Source organism: Protobothrops mucrosquamatus, unplaced genomic scaffold (assembly GCF_001527695.2).
Source record: "Protobothrops mucrosquamatus isolate PMUCROS unplaced genomic scaffold, P.Mucros_1.0 scaffold124, whole genome shotgun sequence".
NCBI classification, from domain to species: domain Eukaryota; kingdom Metazoa; phylum Chordata; class Lepidosauria; order Squamata; family Viperidae; genus Protobothrops; species Protobothrops mucrosquamatus.
Window position 1 is genome coordinate 426,657 of NW_015386491.1, and position 20,415 is coordinate 447,071.

The 20,415-nt window shown below is 38.0% G+C and overlaps 2 protein-coding genes across 2 annotated transcripts in view; one reads left to right on the plus strand and one right to left on the minus strand.

Moving 5' to 3' along the window:
• The window catches only part of SMURF2 (SMAD specific E3 ubiquitin protein ligase 2), a 35,279-nt gene extending 24,813 nt beyond the window's left edge, over positions 1-10,466 (plus strand). Inside the window, exons 11-17 of the mRNA XM_015812959.1 lie at positions 1,646-1,760; positions 2,333-2,511; positions 3,165-3,302; positions 3,522-3,642; positions 4,680-4,881; positions 6,055-6,130; positions 10,138-10,466. Coding sequence (XP_015668445.1) covers positions 1,646-1,760; positions 2,333-2,511; positions 3,165-3,302; positions 3,522-3,642; positions 4,680-4,881; positions 6,055-6,130; positions 10,138-10,237 — 931 coding nt within the window. The 3' untranslated portion in view covers positions 10,238-10,466. The remainder of the gene's footprint in view (positions 1-1,645; positions 1,761-2,332; positions 2,512-3,164; positions 3,303-3,521; positions 3,643-4,679; positions 4,882-6,054; positions 6,131-10,137) is intronic.
• Positions 10,467-15,644: 5,178 nt separating this feature from the next.
• Positions 15,645-20,415, minus strand: part of CEP95 (centrosomal protein 95) — a 38,047-nt gene continuing 33,276 nt past the window's right edge. Inside the window, exons 18-22 of the mRNA XM_015812968.1 lie at positions 19,969-20,043; positions 18,750-18,902; positions 17,266-17,412; positions 17,112-17,183; positions 15,645-16,594 (exon numbers count right to left, since the gene is read on the minus strand). Of these exons, the coding sequence (XP_015668454.1) occupies positions 16,415-16,594; positions 17,112-17,183; positions 17,266-17,412; positions 18,750-18,902; positions 19,969-20,043 (627 nt within the window). The 3' untranslated portion in view covers positions 15,645-16,414. The remainder of the gene's footprint in view (positions 16,595-17,111; positions 17,184-17,265; positions 17,413-18,749; positions 18,903-19,968; positions 20,044-20,415) is intronic.

Consider the following 20,415-nt stretch of genomic DNA (forward strand, 5'->3'; position numbering starts at 1 on the left):
CTCCATCACTGGATGTTTTTAAGAAGAGATTAGACAGTCACTTGTCTGAAATGGTATAGGTTCTTCTGCTTGAGCAGGGGGCTGGACTAGAAGACCTCCAAGGTCCCTTCCAGCTCTATTCTATTCTAATTTCTTGAACAGTTCTGTCTTGTACAACTAAGGAAATGAGGAATGGGGTGGTTCTTAATCTTTTATATTTGTACTGTACATAAACATCAGCCAGTGCTTTATGAGCCTCTTAGTAGCAAACCCTCTTTCCTTCCATTCAAATTTAATCCACAGCTTTCTTTAGTAATGTTTTATCTATATTGTTAAATAGAATAGGGTGCTTCTAAGTAATGTTCGGCAGTTGTCTTCCAATTCAATTCATTTTGGCATGAACAAACCTATCAGCAATGAGATTAAGTGAATCAGAGCCAGAAAAGTAGATCTCTGAAAGGCTGGGAAATTCTATTCATTGGTGGCGAGAGGAGGTTTCCGTTACTTAAGCTAATATTTACCAAGGGAAACAAGTTTATTTAGCACTTCAAAATGTAAACTTTTAAAGTAATAGCAAGTGATGGCCTATTTCAGCATATTTTAGCATGCTGAGGCTGAGTTGAACCATATGCCATGAGACTGTCATAATCAGAATTACATTTCCAGTGAGCAGAAGCAGTAAAAAAAAAAGTTTCATGGTAATTTAAATTCCTAAGACATACTTGTATGTTTTGTGCCCTTAAATTAATATCCTGTATTTTAAATCTAAAAAAAGTAAATGCCAACAGTTCTAATTGGATTAATGATTTGTTTTCTTTTCTTTTCTTTTTTGTACATACAATTTTAAATAGAAAAAAAAATGTTCAGTTTAGCTAAAAAGCTGGTTTTTCTTTTTCTTTTGGCTTGTCTGAGTAAATATAATCTTAACGCTTGTCTCTTTTTCTTAAATACAAAATAATAAAATACAGCTTGAATCCTAGAATATCACTATGTAATTTCTACCAATGTTTTCTTCCCGGTGTACTTCCTTATTTTACAGAGTACTTCTCCATGGAAATACAGCTAGTCCTTGACTTACAGCCATTTATTTAGTGACCATTCAAAGTTACAAAGGCACTGAAAAAAGTGATTTTATGATCATTTTTCACATGACTGTTGCAGCATCCTCATGGTCACGTGAACGAAATTTGGAAGCTTGGCAACTGGCATGTATTTATGATGGTTGCAGTGTCCCGGGCGTGTGTGTGTGTGTGTGTGTGTGTGTGTGTGTGAGATGCGATCACCTTTTGTGTCCTGACAAGCAAAAGTCATTGGCGAAGCCAGATTCACTTAACAACCGCATTACTTACTTAACAATAGCTGTGATTCACTTAACAAGTGTGGCAAGAAAAGTGGTAAAAGGGGCAAAAGTCACGTAACAGCTGCCTTGCTTAACAACAGAAAGGTTCAGCTCAATTCTGATTGTAAGTCAAGGACTACCTGTATAAAATTCTAGACAAGGAACTAAAGCTGCTTCTCTCTTTTCTTGCTACCGTAATTCTGCCTAGCCTTTGTCCCAACGATTTCTTCCAAAATTTTCATTTTTTGCCCCACCTCTTTCCAAAATTTGACAAAGCATCTTGTATAGATTTCAAACACTTGTTGGCAATGTTTGTGTTTTCTTCAGGGAATGGCTGTATTTGCTATCCCATGAAATGCTGAATCCGTATTATGGCCTCTTCCAGTATTCCCGTGATGACATCTATACTTTACAGATAAATCCAGATTCTGCTGTTAATCCGGTATGACAAAATACTTTAAGGCTCATGCTGCATTTGACCAGCAGGTTTAAATAAATGTGAGCCATTAGATTAAAAAAATGGACGGGCACAAATCTGCTAAAAAGTTTACGTTGTAAGAAAACATTAGGCTAAATATAAGGACATTATATTGTGTGATGGCGCAGTGGTTAGAATGCAGAATTATTGCAGGCTAACTCCGCCGACTGCCAGCAATTCGATTCTGAGCAGCTCAAGGTTGACTCAGCCTTCCATCCTTCTGAGGTTGGTAAAATGAGGACTCAGATTGTTGGGGGCCATAGGCTGACTCTGTAAAATGCTTAGAAAGGGCTGCAAGCGTAAATGCTATAGCTACACCTATTATTTAATCATAAGATTGGCTTAGAAAATGAGTTTTTGAATAAAAATAATTTATACACAATCAGATGTTCACTGGTGGAAGTAAAACAAATGCTTTTATTACTCTTACTTATCTTGTGATATTTGATAGAACCTGCTGTACAGTAGAATATGCTTAGAAATTGTGCTAGAAGAATCTGATTTGATCCTGATTATATATGTTCTTTCAATTCCAGGAACATTTATCCTACTTCCACTTTGTTGGTCGAATCATGGGGATGGCTGTGTTTCACGGACATTATATTGATGGGGGCTTTACGTTGCCTTTTTATAAACAGCTGCTAGGAAAGTCAATTACATTGGATGACATGGAACTAGTTGACCCAGATCTTCACAACAGCTTAGTATGGATACTGTATGTACTTACCCTTTAAAATTATACTGTTTCTGGAATGGATATATACTACTCATTTTTATTTAGTGGCTTTGTTAAACTAAATTAGGATTATTTAAATTCTTTCAGATATCCACTCCTTGCCTCTTGAAGGTTATTATTTCTTTTGAGATGCTCTGTGGCATCTTTTCTTAAATTTATTATTGTTCCAAAATTTCTCCCATATACTTGAATTTACTCACATACTGTACCCCTCCATTAATTTAGTAGTTTCCACACATTATGTTTATCGACACTAGAAGTAATCTACCACATGCCAGAAATTCATCCTCCCTTCGCCTCTTAAACTAAAACTAGGAGAAACAACTATTCTGCAATTGTCATTTTAGTTTCATAATCGTTTGAAAGCCGCACAAGGAGACTGATAGCTTTGGAAAGTCTCAATTTTGAGTGGGAAGATTCTTCATATTTCAGAATGTTTTAGAATTTCATTAATTCTTTTATGAGAAAAGTTTAATGAAGAAAAAGAAGGGGAAAATACGCCACCTATTTAGATTGATATTGGAGAGATTGCTCTGTGGAAATAAATATTTGGTATTGTTTTGTTTGAGACTAAAAATGTACAGTATGCCTAGACATTCACATTTTAATTGTTTTTATGTCTTTTTTTTCAGTGAGAATGATATTACAGGAGTCTTAGACCACACATTTTGTGTGGAGCACAATGCATATGGTGAAATCATACAGCATGAACTTAAGCCCAATGGCAAAAGCATTCCTGTCACAGAAGAGAATAAAAAAGAATATGTCAGGTATTTTAAAAGTTTACTTGTTAATGGTGTTCTGTCCAGAGAGAATTGTCATAAATTAATAAGGTACATTTAGCACCTAAATGTTTTGTATTAATTTATTTTACAATATTTTGATTGCCTTACCCTTGTGCCTTAGAGCAGTTATTTCAGGTAACAGAACCTGCAGTTTGTGTACAGAAAAGAAAACATTGTAGTGACAATTGTGGTGCTTCTTTACAGGTTATATGTAAACTGGCGGTTTTTAAGAGGAATTGAAGCTCAGTTCCTGGCTCTGCAGAAGGGTTTTAATGAAGTAATTCCACAGCATCTGCTGAAAACATTTGATGAGAAGGAACTAGAGGTTAGTTTGTTAATTATCAATGTTTTTCTTCTATATGGGGGGGTGCGTGAGAGAGGGCATGTGGGAAATTTTCCTCTTTTCTGATGCATTTTCAGCAAAAATCATGCAGACGCATAGACCATGTAGACTCTCAGATAAACACAAGAGAGGCACAAAGCTGCGCTTTGTAAATGTGGCCAGTAATCGGAGCTGAAAGTGAGCAGCTCAATGAGATGTTTGTAGAAGTCCTGTCTATAAGATCTTATCATTGTAAACCAGATTTACCTAGTATGAAAAGATGGAGAAGTCTGTAACGTTCTCTCCTTTATGAACTTTGTCATTCTCATTCTGTTTTGTTCTGTTCTGTTCGACTGCCTGTTCTCCTCACTCCAAAAACAGAAGTTCCAGATCTGCCTCTTGCTAGAAACCGGGCAGTTGGAAAAAGAATGCCCGCCAGCCCCAAACTCCCCTGGCTAGAATAAAATGTATTGGATTTTATTTAAATTTAAACGAAATAACATCACATTGAATGTTTGTTTTTGCCCAAATTACTTTGCAGTATGGTCCCCAGCAGGTCCCTCAAAAACTTGCGAGATCTTCAGTCTGGAAAAACATCATAGATTACTGAGCTAAACAGTAGCTTCTGGCAGCTTCTGAATCAAGTCATACAGTTCATAGAAAAAGAATTTTGATCACCATTTCCTACATAACGTCCCAGATATTCTACCCCTTGTACGGTTGATCTTACTTATGAGACTTGTCAGATATAGAAAATACGTGCTTTTTGTTTATTTGTTTTATCATTCAGTTTTTATGATGCCCACTTGCCAAGCAATTCTGGTTAGGTGTTAAAATTGGGACCACTTCTGTTTGGGGGGGAAAGATGCCTTCAGTCATCAAATCTGAAACTATCATTTCATACTGGGCATAGGGCAATTATCATTGAAAGTTAAACAGTATCTTCTTCCTCTGTCCCTGAGGTTTAGTAGTCTCTGATTTTAAGTCATAGTTGCATGTAGTTAATGCCATTGATCTTTCGCATGTGCCGTTTTGAATAGCTCATCATTTGTGGCCTTGGGAAAATAGACGTGAACGACTGGAAGGCCAACACAAGGTTAAAACATTGCACCCCCGATAGCAACATTGTCAAGTGGTTCTGGAAAGCTGTGGAGCTCTTTGATGAAGAGAGGAGGGCTCGATTGCTACAGTTTGTGACCGGATCATCCAGAGTGCCTCTTCAGGGTTTCAAAGCATTACAAGGTAAAAACAATAATCTCTAGGGCTGTCTTGAGTCCAGTTTACTGCCACAAACGTTATCCTTTCCAAAGTAGTGTTTCATAATATGTACCGCAAAACAGATTTTTGATTAAGTACCTGAGCTGAAATGTGTGGCAGCTTTAATCGTATTTGAAGGGGCCGTGGCTACTCACGCCCTATTTTCAGTGGGTAAACCTGCATGCAGTTCAATTTAATTTCATTTTATCAATTTGCTTCGTCCATTCATCCAAATATTGGCATTATTTGATGCATTTAATTTAACCATAGTTGTCTTGGTAATAATTCCCATTTATTTTGCAGAGTATCAAACTCATATCTCAGATTTTCTTGGTTTTACTTTATTTTCATGGGCACAGTGAGATCCACATCTTGCATGCTGTGGCCCATAGCATGTAACTTGAATTTTATAAGTATGCTAGTTACTAGTTCATGAAGGACATATCTTTAGAAACAGTGTATGCTTCTAGAGTTGTTTTACACATTAATTGAAATATAACTTTGATTTGCATAATTAATAGTTGTCCAGTGTCCAGCATAAAGTCTTAGATCAACCTTAATGGAGTATATTTGGGGAAGAAAGAACTTCCTCAGTAAGATATACTATGCACACGTGTACCTTGTATTGACATGTGCTTGCTCACGTGCACATCCTTCCTTGTGCAGTATCATAGTGTTTGCTTCATTGACCTGTAGTATGTTCTTTGATTAATGCCGTGTAATACAGGTAGTCCTCGACTTACAACCTTTTATTTAGTGACCATTCAAAGTCACAAAGGTACTGAAAAAAGTGACTTATGACCATTTTTCACATGACCGTTGCAGCATCCCCATGGTCATGTGATCAAAATTCGGGTGCTTGGCGACTGGATAATAATTATGACAGTTGCACTATCCCAGGGTCATGTGATCCCCGTTTGTAACCTTCCCATCTGACTTCTGACAAGCAAAGTCGATGAAGCTGGATTCACTTAACGACTGTGATATTCACTTAACATCTACAGTGATTTGCTTAACACCTGTGGCAGAAAAGGTCATAAAATGGGGCAAAACTCACTTAATCCCTGCCTTGCTTAGCAATGGAAATGTGGGGGTCAGTTGTGGCCATAGGTTGAGGACTGCCTGTATTGAACAGCATTGTCTTTGATGCAATTCCAGGTGCTGCTGGCCCAAGACTGTTTACCATTCACCAGATTGATGCCAGCACAAATAATCTGCCAAAAGCTCATACCTGGTAAGTCAGGAGTTGTTCTCTGTTAGCCTTTTTCTATATTGAAGTTATGAAGTTATATTAGAGATTAATTGGTTGTTAATGCTTCAAGTTCAAAAACATGATTAATCTAGTTCAATAAAAGGTCACGTTACAGAAACCATTAATAAAAAGAATTCAGCATTGGTTATGCTGGAAATGTTGTGGTATAAAATGAAAGATTATCCATGTTTATAAGTTGCATGTGTGCTGACTTACTTTTTCAGTTTTCCCGCTCAACTAACAATCTGATAAAAATCTCAAAGCTCTTAAAGACACAGATGGACTCCACAGTCAGTTGAGATAGACCAATTATGTGGTGGTACATTAATTTTCCAAATGATGTCAAACTTCAGTTCCAGCATCTCTCAACAGTGGTCATGGTCCCTTGGACTTTGTGGAATTGTAATTCAACAATACCAAGAGGGGCAACCTTACAAGACCCAGTGTTTGTGTTGGTTCCATCAAAGTGGGTTTTCACTTGAAATTAAAACTTTAACATGTTAATATTTTCCCGTTACTACTAGTTGTTTTTTGTGCCAAGAGTTTCCTAAATATTAATGCAATCTGTGTGTCACATTGTTGTAGTAATTTTTCAGCCATGTGTATAGCTTCATAAAGCAGTACGTTATTTTTAAAATATTTTTAAAAATTGATTAGCTTTAGGTAAGCTAATATAAAATCCCTCCTTCGGTTTGTAAAATACAATTGTCCGATGCTCTAGGTTTACGTAAACTCAACTGCACATGGTGATCAAGATTCAAACCTTGAAATGTGTCAACAAACCCTGTCTACATGCATAAGGGAACCCAAATATTTACCACTCATTTAGATAACTAACATAGTTTACTCATTTTAAGTCACTTGAATCACAATAAGTGGTTCCTTTGTGAGAACATTAATGTGTGAGCTGAAAGTAAAACTATAAAGATCACGGAATTTGCCTCAGTAAATTGCCAAATCACATTTTACAAACCTTGGTGTACTGATGTCAATTGATTACTTATTGGAAGAGAATTTCTTTAATGTCATTCCAATGTTTCATCTTGGAGGACAAAATAGGCAAGCAATTTTGCCAATAATCTGCATCTATCTGTGTTTACATTCAGAATTGCTGATACCATGTGAGTGAAATCCAAAGAGTAGGTGTATGTGTGGAACTCTGATACTCAGTCCAAGTGTACCTATTGGAAATAAACTCTATCATTTACTTGGTGGCTTATCTCAGAATGATAGAGTTCCAGATGACTGTTCTGTTTTCTGTATTTTATTTCGATCTTGGGATGGTGTAATGTTGCTTCCTCATCATGAGCTCTATGATTTATATATAAAGATTATTCATTTCTACCCAACTCTGTTGGGACCCTTCTCTGGTGGGAACCTTGCCCACTATGTATGCCACAGAGTTAAACGCAGCACCCATGCCTATGGTATTCACATTGTTTGTGATGACCATAGAGTCAGTCATCCTTCATCTTCATCCTTTAACATCATTGTATTTAAATTCTTTAATTTTCTTTCTTTTAACTTTCCTCTGCTCTTCCTCAAAATAATAAATCAATCCTTGGAAAGGTGTTTATCAATCCACTCCTATCCTCCTTTCATAATCCTTACCATTTGGGCCATATTTCACAAGACAGTATAGAAACAAACTCCTCACTCTTATTTTGATTTTTTTTTTTGCACTAGAGAAGATCACACAGAAGATTGACATGTTTACAAAACTGGCATTTAGAGAATCTGGTACATGTAGTCCTTGTTTACCTAATACCTTGTTTAACAACCATTACGAGAGTTGGAAAAAGAAACAGTTTTGTGACCAATTCTTGTATTTACGGCTGTTACAGTGTCTTGCAGTCACAGGATTGCCATTTGCGAGTTTCACAACCAGTTTCCAGTAAGCAGAATTGACAGAGAGTGCAGACATGAAATTATAAGTTATTATCATGTGAGGTCTCATTTTAAGGGCTAAGATGATTTGCTTAACAACTGAAGCAGAAATGAGATTTTAACTCCAGCACGTTCATATGATTTTTCATGTAGCAATGTTTAATGTAACTTAGCAACTGAGCTGATGGTCCCGGTTGTGGCTGATAAGCAAGGACCACATCTACAACATGCAATTTTTTTCCCCCAGTTCTCATCCTTATGATTCCAAGCTTATTGAAGAAAGCAAGAGACTTCAGGGCGAAGCCAACTATTGTACTCTCAAATTCTTACCAGATCAAGAATCTTTTATAGAGGGAAAGGAGAGGGAACTGCTCTTATTTTAATTATTACTGTCTAATTCTGTGCTATACAGGAGAGGTTAAATCAGTTTTCCAATATTCTTTGCCCACAGTCAGGCTTTGTTGCTGCCGCCACCACTGCCTTATCCAGAAATCAGATGATGCAGTTAAAATTTAAATGTTGTTATGGGCAGATTAATAGCCAGATAAAACAATTGATCAACTCTATCTTCCTTTTGATATATCTTCTATATTTGTCTTCTCTTATTCTGCCAGGACCAGCATTTATTTTTGGCCTTCCAAGATTTAAGGGCTGATGCTCTCCCACCAGCATTTCTCTAAATGTATAGTAGCAACCATTGGTTTACAAGCTGGCTAAGCAGCAATGGCCCTTTTAATTTAAGGGTAATTTTTTAAGGGTAATAACAGCCAAGAGCTTTCCTTCAAAGAATTCACTTACTGAAGCTGTGGCCAGGCAGCTACATGGGCTCAGCAAAGACTAGATCTGTTTCTCCCAGAGAAGTGTTGTCCTTGCAAGAACTCTCTCTGGCCACTTTATGATGACCAGGCAACCCCCTCTCTGGATAAGTTGCTGGCTTGCTACTCATCTGTCTGTGTGAATCACAGAGCCCATAATGAAGAAGTGGTTTCATTTAATTGCAGTGTTTCAAATGATACCCCTATGTGTCCTATCTTCAGATTCTCCTTAAGTCTCAGAGGACCTAATACTTTGGATAAATGTTCTTCTGAACTGAAGAGTTCAGCAGGAACTGTGCTAGTAATGTAATACTCCCGGATGGCTCTAGAACTTTCTCCAATATTTTGTTCGTGTTTTTATTTAGCATTGGTTTCACTATTCACTATTGAGTGAAGAACAAAGTCTGTGTTTCCCTACTACTGTGCAAAAACCTCTGTGAGGAACGGTGAGCAAAGAGTGAGTGACTGGCCCAAAGTGAATCTCTGTGGTTGAGAGTGGGCACGAATCTGCATCTCCCCACTAATCCAACTCTGTTACAACTTGACCACACTGTCATTAGACCAGTGATGGTGAACCTTTTAGAGACCGAGTGCCCAAAAACTGGCCCCACCCTGCTCCACCCCTTGTCCCGCCCCTGCTCTGCCCATCTCCCGCCCTGCCTGCCCACAGGACCACTCACCGCCTACAGGGCCTGCCGCAGATTGCCCAAGCAGCCCAGCAGCACTATGGCGGCTACACCCTCTGCCCGCGCCCTGCAGCATTAACTGCATGATGGGGTGTGAGGGCAGAGTCTTGTCTACGCTGCCTGGCTGCCATGTCCTTGGCTGCCCTGCTCCGTGTGGGCCATGCTCGGGGGCGACTCTCTTTCAGGGGGGCTGCTGGAGAGGGGGTCACGGGGGGAGGCAAGGCTGGGGCAACGGCACGTGTGCCCACAGAGAGGGCTCCGAGTGCCGCCTCTGGCACCCGTGCCATAGGTTTGCCACCACTGCACTAGACTCTAAAAGTTTATAAATGAGGTTTGCAAAATGCACAACCTATTTGCGGGGATTCAGAGATGATCAAGAAAATCCAGTTATAGATAAGCAACCAGTTTTATCTACGTTGCTCCAATATATGTCTTCTGCTAGTTGGATCTAGTTTCTATCCCGTAGGAACTATGTTCTTATAACAATAACACACCATTAAAAATAGGTAACGCACCATTATCGATCAGTATTAGTTGCATTGCCTATTTGAACTATGAACATTATAAGCTGAAAGGCTTCTTCTTTGTTGTTTGCTTACAGCTTCAATCGGATAGACATTCCTCCTTACGAAAGCTATGAGAAGCTCTATGAAAAGCTGCTAACCGCCATTGAAGAAACATGTGGGTTTGCCGTGGAATGATTGTTTGCAGACCTGCGTGGAACTATATTTATACTCCAAGCAGAAAATCCTTTCCTCAGCCATGATACCATAAATGCTTGAAATATAGGAAAAAAAACCCCTCCCCTTTTCTACTAGAGGACGATATGAGGGAAAGGACCATTTTTGGAATTCTTCATTCAAGAAAAATGTTCTGTGGCTGCTGCCAAGAAATAATTCAGCTGCTATTAAAAACTAGTATCTTGAACCTGCAGAATGCTGACTTTTCCTTCATTTCAACAGTTAAGCAGTATTCTCTTTGAAAGACGACTACTATTTTTTATAAAAGGTGATCTGATTTATTTGCTTACCTGATTTCTACTATCAGAGGTCCAAGGGACAGCTCTTGGTACAAGCCACATTCCAGCTGACTTATATACATGTGATTCTGGACAAGCACCTGTACTTGCTATTTTTTAAAATAAAGTATTTTGATTATTCTAATTTTTGCATAAAATTGGCTAAACGGATCACAAACCTTTTAAAGTAAGGCCACTTCACAGTATAAACTATATTTTCTTATACAGTGGAATGATTTTATTCTGTGTTACAAGTTTAATTTCAGTGGTCCTGTGTCAGGATTCTTACATTTCTTGAGCATGAATTATAAGGTTTGGGTCTTTTCTTCAGTCAGATTTCTCTAGCAGAATCTTAGTCCAAGTTAAATTGCACTGCATTTAGTACAGTACTTTGTGGTAAATGTGGAAAGCCCTTTTTAAAAATGTAGGCGTTCAGCATTTTTTAAATGAGCATTTTTTGTAAAAAGTCAATACTTGAGGCGTTTTTTTTAAAAAAAAATGCTTTCCATTTTAAATGGAACTGCTGCATTTTTTAAGACTCCTAAACATATATGGATGATATCATTAGCCTTCATAGATCATCAGTTGATTGTTCAAAAACACTCTGTGGATATCAAATCAACCAAAGCTTTTATGTTCAGATACAACCAACCTGCACTGTATATTAGTTGTTGCTCAATAATCTGATCCAGAAAAAATTGCCTTTACTTTGAACTGCTTGTAGTCAATGAGTTTGTGGTAGTGACGAATAAGGAGGGGGGAACCACAATACAGTCGATTCAGCGATGATGTGGTATATAATGTGCTCTGATAAGTAGCTGGTTCAGATACATAGGAATTTGTCTTTGTTTTAATGCAAGCATATGTGGAATGCTTAAAAAACAAAAAGGCATCTTCTAATACCGGTGGCTTATATACTTTTGAACACAGTCCTTAATTGTTAAGGCATGCATTTGTTGAAGATGGCTCACATCTTGAAGCTTTCTGTGTAATTCTGTGTGGCTGCTATGACAAGAACAGCAGCCGGTATAAAAATTGCTGAATGTCATAATCAGTATCAGCAGTGGCTAATGCTAATATTTTCCATTAAGTATACAGTATGTCCTTCTTACCTGTGTGGCAGATTAAAGTAGAGCTTGCATATGTGAACGAGCCCTCATTCAGCAGTGCTGAATGTTAACAGTTCAGTGCTTACCTTTCCACTGAGAATCAAGGGACAGTAAACAATGCAGTGCATGCTCTAATAACTAATTTGTAAGCCGCCACTTTTTTATTATGATAATCAAGAGTGCCAATTACACTTTGGAAACTGCGTACTTTGCTGGCCGATCTTTAAGAAAACGTTTTAAAAGAATGTGAAGAAAAGGCAAGAAGGGCAAAAGCGTGTTCACTGTGTAGTGTTTCTTTTCTGACTTGGTCCAAATGCTGATCCTGGAGTCCAGCAGGTTTTTATGTGTTAGTTGCCAATTCCATCTGGCACATAATTGCATTTTGAGGATAAAAGTGGTTTTCATTTGACTGTTTGTTTTGAAAGAATTTCATGGTACCTTTGTTAATGCAAAAGGCAGAAATATTGGAAGAAGAAGCGATTGCACAAATTGAGACAGTTGTAGTATAGTAGTCGGTGAAGATAGATGGTCTATTTATGATTCATAGTTGAGCAGAACCAATGAAGTTTCTGGTAGATTAGATTACTGTTTATGGGCTCTACAGCATTACAGTTAATCAAAGCCCGCCACTGAGGCATGCCTGGCAGCTTAGTTCCAGGATAGGGAGTTGGTTGCTCTTCAGATGTTTTGGTTTTCACGTTCTAACAATTCCAGTCAGCACAATCAGTGATAGGTTACAAAGGTTTGCTACCAAATATCTGTCGAGCATCAGTTTATCCGCTCCAGATAAAATAAATTTGAAGCTGATAAGGAACAAGCCCATATTTCCCAGTTAGGATATCTTCTTTTGTGCCTGTCTGAAGTTGTCTTTTCCTTCAGATCATCTCTGGGATAATCTATGCCTTTTTCAGCTGATCTTTCAGGTTTCAGGAATAGTATTGATTTATTTTCTAGATGTTGAATGAAGAATTTACGGAGCCTGGGTTTTCATATACCACCGAGCGCTGAGTGCTGAGCACCTGTGAAGGTGGATTCCTGCCTTTTATAATTGACCATTCAGGTCCTTTGTTTTGTATGTACACGGGCTCCTCGGGAGCATGGATAAACCAGATTGTATCTAAAACCTACCTTGTTTCTTTGCTCCATAAGGAAAATCGGCCTGTTCTTCCTTTTCTGTAGACTTACCATTAGATTTCTTATTTAAGATGCCTCCATTTTGAACAGGATGAAACCTAGCAATCTTAGAACGGAAATTGAGAGCTAAAAGAATTTGTTGACAGTGAAGACAGTGGGGTGTTAAGTTTGGGGAAGGCAAATCCAACCTGGTCTCATTCCAAAACTTATGTTTTTGAACAGTGACTGCACTGTTGCTCTACTTTAAATTGTGTTCAGAGAACCTTCTATTACAGCGCTAGTCTAATATGTATTAGGCAAAATTAAACTATACCTGCAATCTTGCTTTGACCAACACTGAGCAGACGAATGCAAATGGATTTCTCAGGTCTTCTGAGTGCCTTTTTATCTGCATAAAACCATTAAAAGCTTTAAAGCACACAACTTACCAGAAGCTTTTCCCAACCCATCCGTTGCAGATGTATAGCCATGCCTCTTTTCCCAGTGCGAAATATGATGCTGGACCTTTGGATTTTTACCTTAGGTTGAAATGTGAATATTTATTTCCAGTGCACCCCTTTTCCCATAGGATTTCTTCATCAATTGTGAACATGGATTGAATAATTAAAAGAGAGATGCCACCTCACATTTCCATGCTTTCTTTTCAGGAATGAATGTGCTAATATGAATAGTGACAATTTGCTAGGATTCAATGATTAAGTACTCAGACACGTTTTCAAGTTTAATTTCTAGGTGTAAAGTTTTGTAATGGTGCTTTGTACAGTATGTATTCTATTTTTTGCACATAGGTTCAGTTTCTCTAAACTGATTTTTATTTTTACCAAACGTTTGTGTTTGTACTAGAGTCCAGAGCACACAGATTTTTGTTTTGTTTTATTTTGTTTTTATTCTGCAACACTATATCTGTTAAACCTGTGGTGCAGTTAAACTGGCTGCATTAATGGAAGGAACTTGTGCTTTTGTATCACATTTGTAGTGTAGCATGACATCATTGCTACAAACTTTGAACTGCACTATATAGTTAACAGGTTCAATTTGTACTTAAGACATACTGTTTATTTAGAAGATTTCTGACTCTGCCAAATCCTAAAAGTTTTGTCCAACTAAAATAAACCTATATTTGATATACTTCCTTCTGCCACAAACTGACACATTTTTCAGTTCCATTTCTATTGTATTTATTGCAGAATGTGGTTAGCATTGATATTGTATTTTCACCAAGCTGTTACATGAGCTTTAACAATACATCTGTATAAAATTTTTTGAGTATGTACCCATGCAGAAATTGAGCAATAAAATTGAATGCTGTTTGCACTGTCACAGCATCATCAAAGGTTTTAAAAATTGTTTGCTTTTTATTTTTAAATCTTAGTAGTTTTAAGAAATCACAGAGCTCCTACAGAAGTTGATTAACAAAAGGGAATGCTGTTTGCACTGTCACAGAGTCAAAGGTTTTAAAATTCTGTTTTTTTATTTTTAAATAAAACAACAGTGATCTTAGTAGTTTTAAGAAATCATACAAGTCCTGGATAGGAATAAGGCCAACCTTGGAGGCATCATTCCACTGTCCATTGGATGGTGTTGACTTGGGAGTTTCTATGTCAAATATTTACATTTGTAATTTTTTAAAGGGGAGAGTACAATCGCTAAGCTTTTCCACTGCGTTCCTCTGCTTTTGCTGTCACCTTTTTTTAATTCCCTGCTGAGATCAAATTCTGCTGTTTGCAAAAACTAAGATAGTTGGGAGAAAGGAGAAAGAAGATCTTCACTGTATTCCTAGACTAAGTGTGTTCAAAACCTGGCAACCCAGATTTCCCTTTCAAGATTTTTTCTTTTCACGTGGATTATATAACTCAGAAATATTACACAAAATATTACTTATTTGTAGTATTCAAATTGCTGTGGTCCAGCACAACAGTAACAGTGTGGAAGAACAATTATAATCACTTGGCCCTAATGTTCATGATCAGTTCTTTCCAAATATGGTAGTTGAGGTGTTAAAATAGCAATACTTTATATGTAAAATATACCATGAACGTTTTATTTATTTTAATTAAAAAATGAGCTTTAGTTTTTCAGCAGCAAATGTTTCTGGTGCCCCTTCTTTTGCAAATACGAGGAATTTAATTGTTCATCTGGCCTTGATATATAGCAAAATGCATTTATTTGTTTTATAAGATCACCCAACCTAGCACTGATTCTAGATAATGGATAAATTAAAATGCAATACCTTAAGGTAAAAACTAACCATAATATACCTAGCCATATGAGGAAGAAGCAACATAAACTTGCCAAACTATACAGTATGCACTAGATGGGCACATCACCAACCTATCCCAGAGCTAAGTCTTCAGAGATTGTGAAAAGGCCTGTGGAATTGGATGGTTTGTGCAGACGTGTGCACATCATGCGCACACATTTCCCTCCTCTCTTCCTCCAGGCTGCTAACCCAGAAACGTTGGGGAACTCTGTCCTATATAGGAGAGGCGAGTGTCAAGCCTTGAGGCACTCCACAAACGAGTGGATTTCCGTTGGACCTCTCCACATCAGTCAACATTGACTGACTGGAATTTGTCACAGAGAAAGAACCATTTCCCACTCTCAAGCTACATCTCAGTCAATACATGGATGAGCAAGCTAAGTGCTTTCTACAGTAGAACTTGCTTAAATCCAGCTCTTACAGCTGGCCTACTTTTAGTTTCACTATATAAAGAGATTTATCTCTAATGGAGGGTGTTTGGATAGGAAAAGGTATGTTAAAAAGTTTTTCTCCTATTTTGTGCCTAGAAAAGAAGATGCAGCCATATAAAAGCATAGTGCTGCAGAGAAGAACTCCCCCCCCCCACACACACACACTATTCCATTAGGGAAGTAATATAATTTATAACAGATCGCCATTATCCATTAGTACCTGGAGAAATAAAGATAAAGAGTCCCTGGAAATACATGGCGTCACTTCCTCTAATAAAGTGTGTGAGATACAATACTCATAAAATGTCATATAGTGGAGCTATTCTCCAACAAGCCACTATGTGTTTCAGTAGAAAACCAAAGGGCAGGATGAAACAACAGGCTTGACATTTAAGATATGGTTAGGGAATACCTCTTTACCTTGAATGACTTCAAAATTAATTGCTTCTTATAGCACTGTTGGCTTAGCTAATACTTTATATATAATTAAGAACATTTAGTAAATTGGACAAGGGCCAGATGATACGAGAAGAGCAAATATCCCCATCTTCAAAATGGAGAGAAAAATAATAACAGCAAATCATGACCAGCCAGGCAATTTGACAGTGATACCTGGAAAGATTCAAGAACTGTAACTTACAATTTGTTTTTAACATTAGCCCAATCTGGGATAGCAATTTACATGAGCAAAATAAAATTTGGCCACAGAAGTTACATCCAGAGATAGCTGCATTGTGATTGTAAGGAAGCTAATCTTTATTGACAAAGTCTTTAAAACCACTTGTTTTGAAAATATCAGTGCAATATTTTCATAACATCAACTTAATCTTGGTCTTGGGGCAGGAAACTAAACCGCTAATTTTATATTTTTGATTCTGGTCTCCTTGTAAAAAGCCACATAGATATGATACAAGCATGCCAGGCCTTTAAAGAAACAGATAGTTCTTGTTACACTGAAAAGAAGCCACCAAGAGTCTGGATTTCAGCCGATCAGCTTCTAGTTCTCGAAAAAACAAATCATCATCATCATGTGTGATCATGTCCTGCAGTTCTTTAATCTCTTTCTCCAGCTTGGATCTCAGTTCACGTTTCACTTTACTTAATGTCTGAAAAGAAACCATTAGGAGCCATCTGTCAATTCATTTATAGTTCTAAAACTTTACAGGAAAAGTGTGCATACTTTGCAGGCTGAGCAAAATATTTCAAAAAGAGATTGGGCCATTTATTTATTATAATTTTAACTATAATTAAACCTATATAACCCCCCTTTGTCAGATCAATGACACTTATCAATAGCCCTTAGATTTATATACCGCTCCAAGATTTATATACCGCTTCATAGTGCTTTACAGCCCTCTCTAAGCGGTTTACAGAGTCAGCCTATTGCCCTCAACAATCTGGGGTCCTCGTTTTACCGACCTTGGAAGGATGGAAGACTGAGTCAATCTTGAGCCGGTCAGGATCGAATTCTTGGCAATGGGCAGAGTCAGTCTGCAATAATTCTGCATTCTAACCATTGCCCCACCAGGACTCTTGTGTACAAATTCAACTGCAACATTTGGGAGTCATCTTCAAAGCACTGAGAAAAGAGTGGGCATTCCCTCTCTACAAGAGAAGACTTACCTGGACATGTGCTCGCTCTCTGGTTTGGATTTCTCGACGTTCTTCTGAAACGGCTTCAGCCAGCATTGCAAACTAAAGGAAAGTGGAAGAAAAATTAATAATGGACTGCGAGAGATCAAGCACCATCTTTATGATATCAGGGGCAAAAGCCTACCTGATCTTTATAATAGTTTTCCATGGATTGCAGTTCATCTTGATACTGCCTCTTTTGTTCAGCACGTTTTTCCTTGGCATACGACCTCAACTCAAGGAATCTTTGTTTCTGAATTTCCAAGGCTTCTTCAAACAGTTGTTTAAATATCTACCAAAATGACATTTCATTAACAAACATAAGAACAGCTCTGTTTAAAAAAATAATTTCAGGGGAACATAATATCTTTAGACACAGGTCCCAAGCCCAACTTTGTCACAAAGTCATATATAGTGTATAATCTTAGTTTCTCTTTTGACAATTCTAACTGATGGTCAGTTTTGTCTCAATAAGCGCTATCCAGCCATTTTATAGATAATTCCTTATTCCCATAGGGGATTCTTCTATTGTTATCAAATTAGCCTTGAGCAGAAATGAAAAACACATTGGGAGTTGTAACATTTACTATAAAACCTTGCAGATTACGAACTTCATAATATAAAATTTGCTACAAGATCAAAATTCTTATTCTATTACCTTGTGATGCAAAGGATGTAGTAATTGGTACTGTTTAATTGTTTAAAAAGTTAGCAACAGGGAGAAGCAATAACCCAAGGTATTCTCCATAAATAATCTACTCTTCATCAACCTGAATCACAATTAATCAAATCAATTAACTGATCATTTCTTTCCAACTAGTTAATTCACTGTGTTTATGCATATCTGCATTTTACTGAACTCCCAATATAGGTAGTCCTCAACTTATGACCACAATGGAGCCCCAAATTTCTATTGCTAAGCAAGACAAATTGTTAAATGAGTTTCGCCCCATTTTACGATTTGTTAAATGAATCACTGAAGTTGTTTTGTTAGAACATGGTTCTAACAAATCTGGCTTCCCCATTAACTGCTTATCAGATCACAAAGGTGATCACATGACTCCAGGACTCTGCAACCGTAATAAATATATGCCAGTGTCCAAATTTTGATCATGTGACCGAGGAGATACTGCAAAGGTCATGTGATAAATGATCATAAATCCTTTTTTTCTAGTGCCATTGTAACTTCAAACAGTCATTAAATGAATGGTTTTAAGTCAATGACTACCTGTAATAACCTTTTGAAGCAATAGCAGCACAGGAAATGCAATTTTGATTTTAAAAAGTAAGTTAAGTTGGCTTTAACTTTCAAGTTCATTTACTAAAACTACCCTCTGACATTTGTGGCAGTGTTCTCAACACAAAGTTGCTTTTCCAGGGCACAATCCTCTCTGCTCTTCTTCATTAAGGAGTGGTATGAGGCAACTACAACATCTAAGCACCTCCCAAATTCATCAGACTAGCAGCCGATGGCACCCAACCACCTAATGTGGGCATTCCTAATTTGCTGTTGAAATGGGGGTCACACCAGGCTGAAAACATAGTAAACTGATCCGAACTCTCTCAACCTGGCCAAGTGAATTGGGCTTGGCTCTTTACTAGCACTGCAGAGTGAGATCCCAAACGTACCCTTTCCTCCCGTGTCCTGGTCCTCATCATCTTGGCACGCAGCTGAATCCGGTAATCTTGATAGTATTTTTTGGCTCGGGCAATCTGCTGGCGTCTCTCTCTCGTTTTATTCTGTGTACATTTCTGTCTCTCAATGCGCTGCCTAAACTCTTGCTGAAAAACAAACCCAGCGAGGAAAAGCTATTAAGATTCCCTGAAGACCAAGGAGGGAAGCCGCCCCCGTTTTCTGCACATATTTAAGCAATGCTCGGAGGGTAGGATGCTCTTTCCCTTTCCTATGGTGCAGCTCTGGCTGAAAAAGTGGCAGTGCTCCAGGGTGTCCGGTTTCTGGTTGGCATTGCAGCAGGAGCTGGAATTTGTCAAGCCCCAGACTTGTTGGGGAATGATTCCTAGAACTGAGACCCTACTAGGCCCAGATGCATTGGGAAGATGCCCTGCTTTCAGCCTGGAGTCTTAAACGTTCCACCATGTATGGCAGGGTTACTTTCTAATATCTGAAGTTGTTTTTTCAATGTATTGTACAGTTTTAGTCCCAATTGTGAGTTCTGGTGGTGCACTGGTTAGAATGCAATATTGCAGGCTGATTCTGCCCACAGCCAGGAGTTTGATCCTGACCGGCTCAAAGTTGACTCAGACTTTCATCCTTCCAAAGTTGGTAAAATGAGGACCCAGATTGTTGGGGGGCGGGGCATAGGCTGATTCTGTAAAACCACTTAGAGAGGGCTGTAAAGCACCATGAAGCGGCATATAAGTCTAAGTCAGTGTTTCTCAACCTTGACAATTTTAAGGCATGTGGACTTCAACTCCCAGAATTCCACAGCCAGCAATGCTGGCTGTGGAATTCTGGGAGTTGAAGTCCACATGCCTTAAAATTGTCAAGGTTGAGAAACACTGGTCTAAGTGCTAGTGCTAGTACTAATTATATATTGGAGAGTTGCATGCTACCGAAGAGAGGACCACAGCAGTTTACAACCAAGATGATTGCGTTTTAATTTATCATATCTTTATTCTCATAGCTCTCTATATTTTTATAGAGACTGAATAATGTTCTAATATATTGCTAGAAGGAATTATGTTTTGATTAACTATTGATGTTATCTGATGATACTGTTCTATTCTTGGAGTCTTCTCCACTGCCTTACGTGGATCAGAAAGCCTGCCTACCAATAGGTTTAAAAATTAAATTATCATCAATACATTAGCTCGTTTCCACATATACCAATCTTCTGTTGTGAGCCTGCTCTCTCTTAAGAAGATCCACAAGTAGATCGTGCTTCTTCAGTGTTTCCAGTACCTGAAAGGAGTACACAGATTTCATTCATGTAGCACTAATGATGTTACCTAGCTGGGTAATGAAATGTCTGTAAGAAAACAACCAAGCTCAGAGAGCACCAAGGACCCCGCAGATTTCATTTAAATCATTATTTTTCATTCACTTATCAAGCTTCTGCCTATTAACCAATCTAGCAGATGTCAAGAAAGATTTCTCCACCTTGATCTACTCTCTTCCAGAAACACCTGCTGAATAGTTTCAATGCCAGCTTGGACTACAACTTCCACTATCCCCAATCATCATGATTTACTCACAGAAAGCCAGCCTCACATTTGAAGGCAGATGAATTTTATGTATTTGATTTTTATCTCACCCTTATTACTTAGTATAATA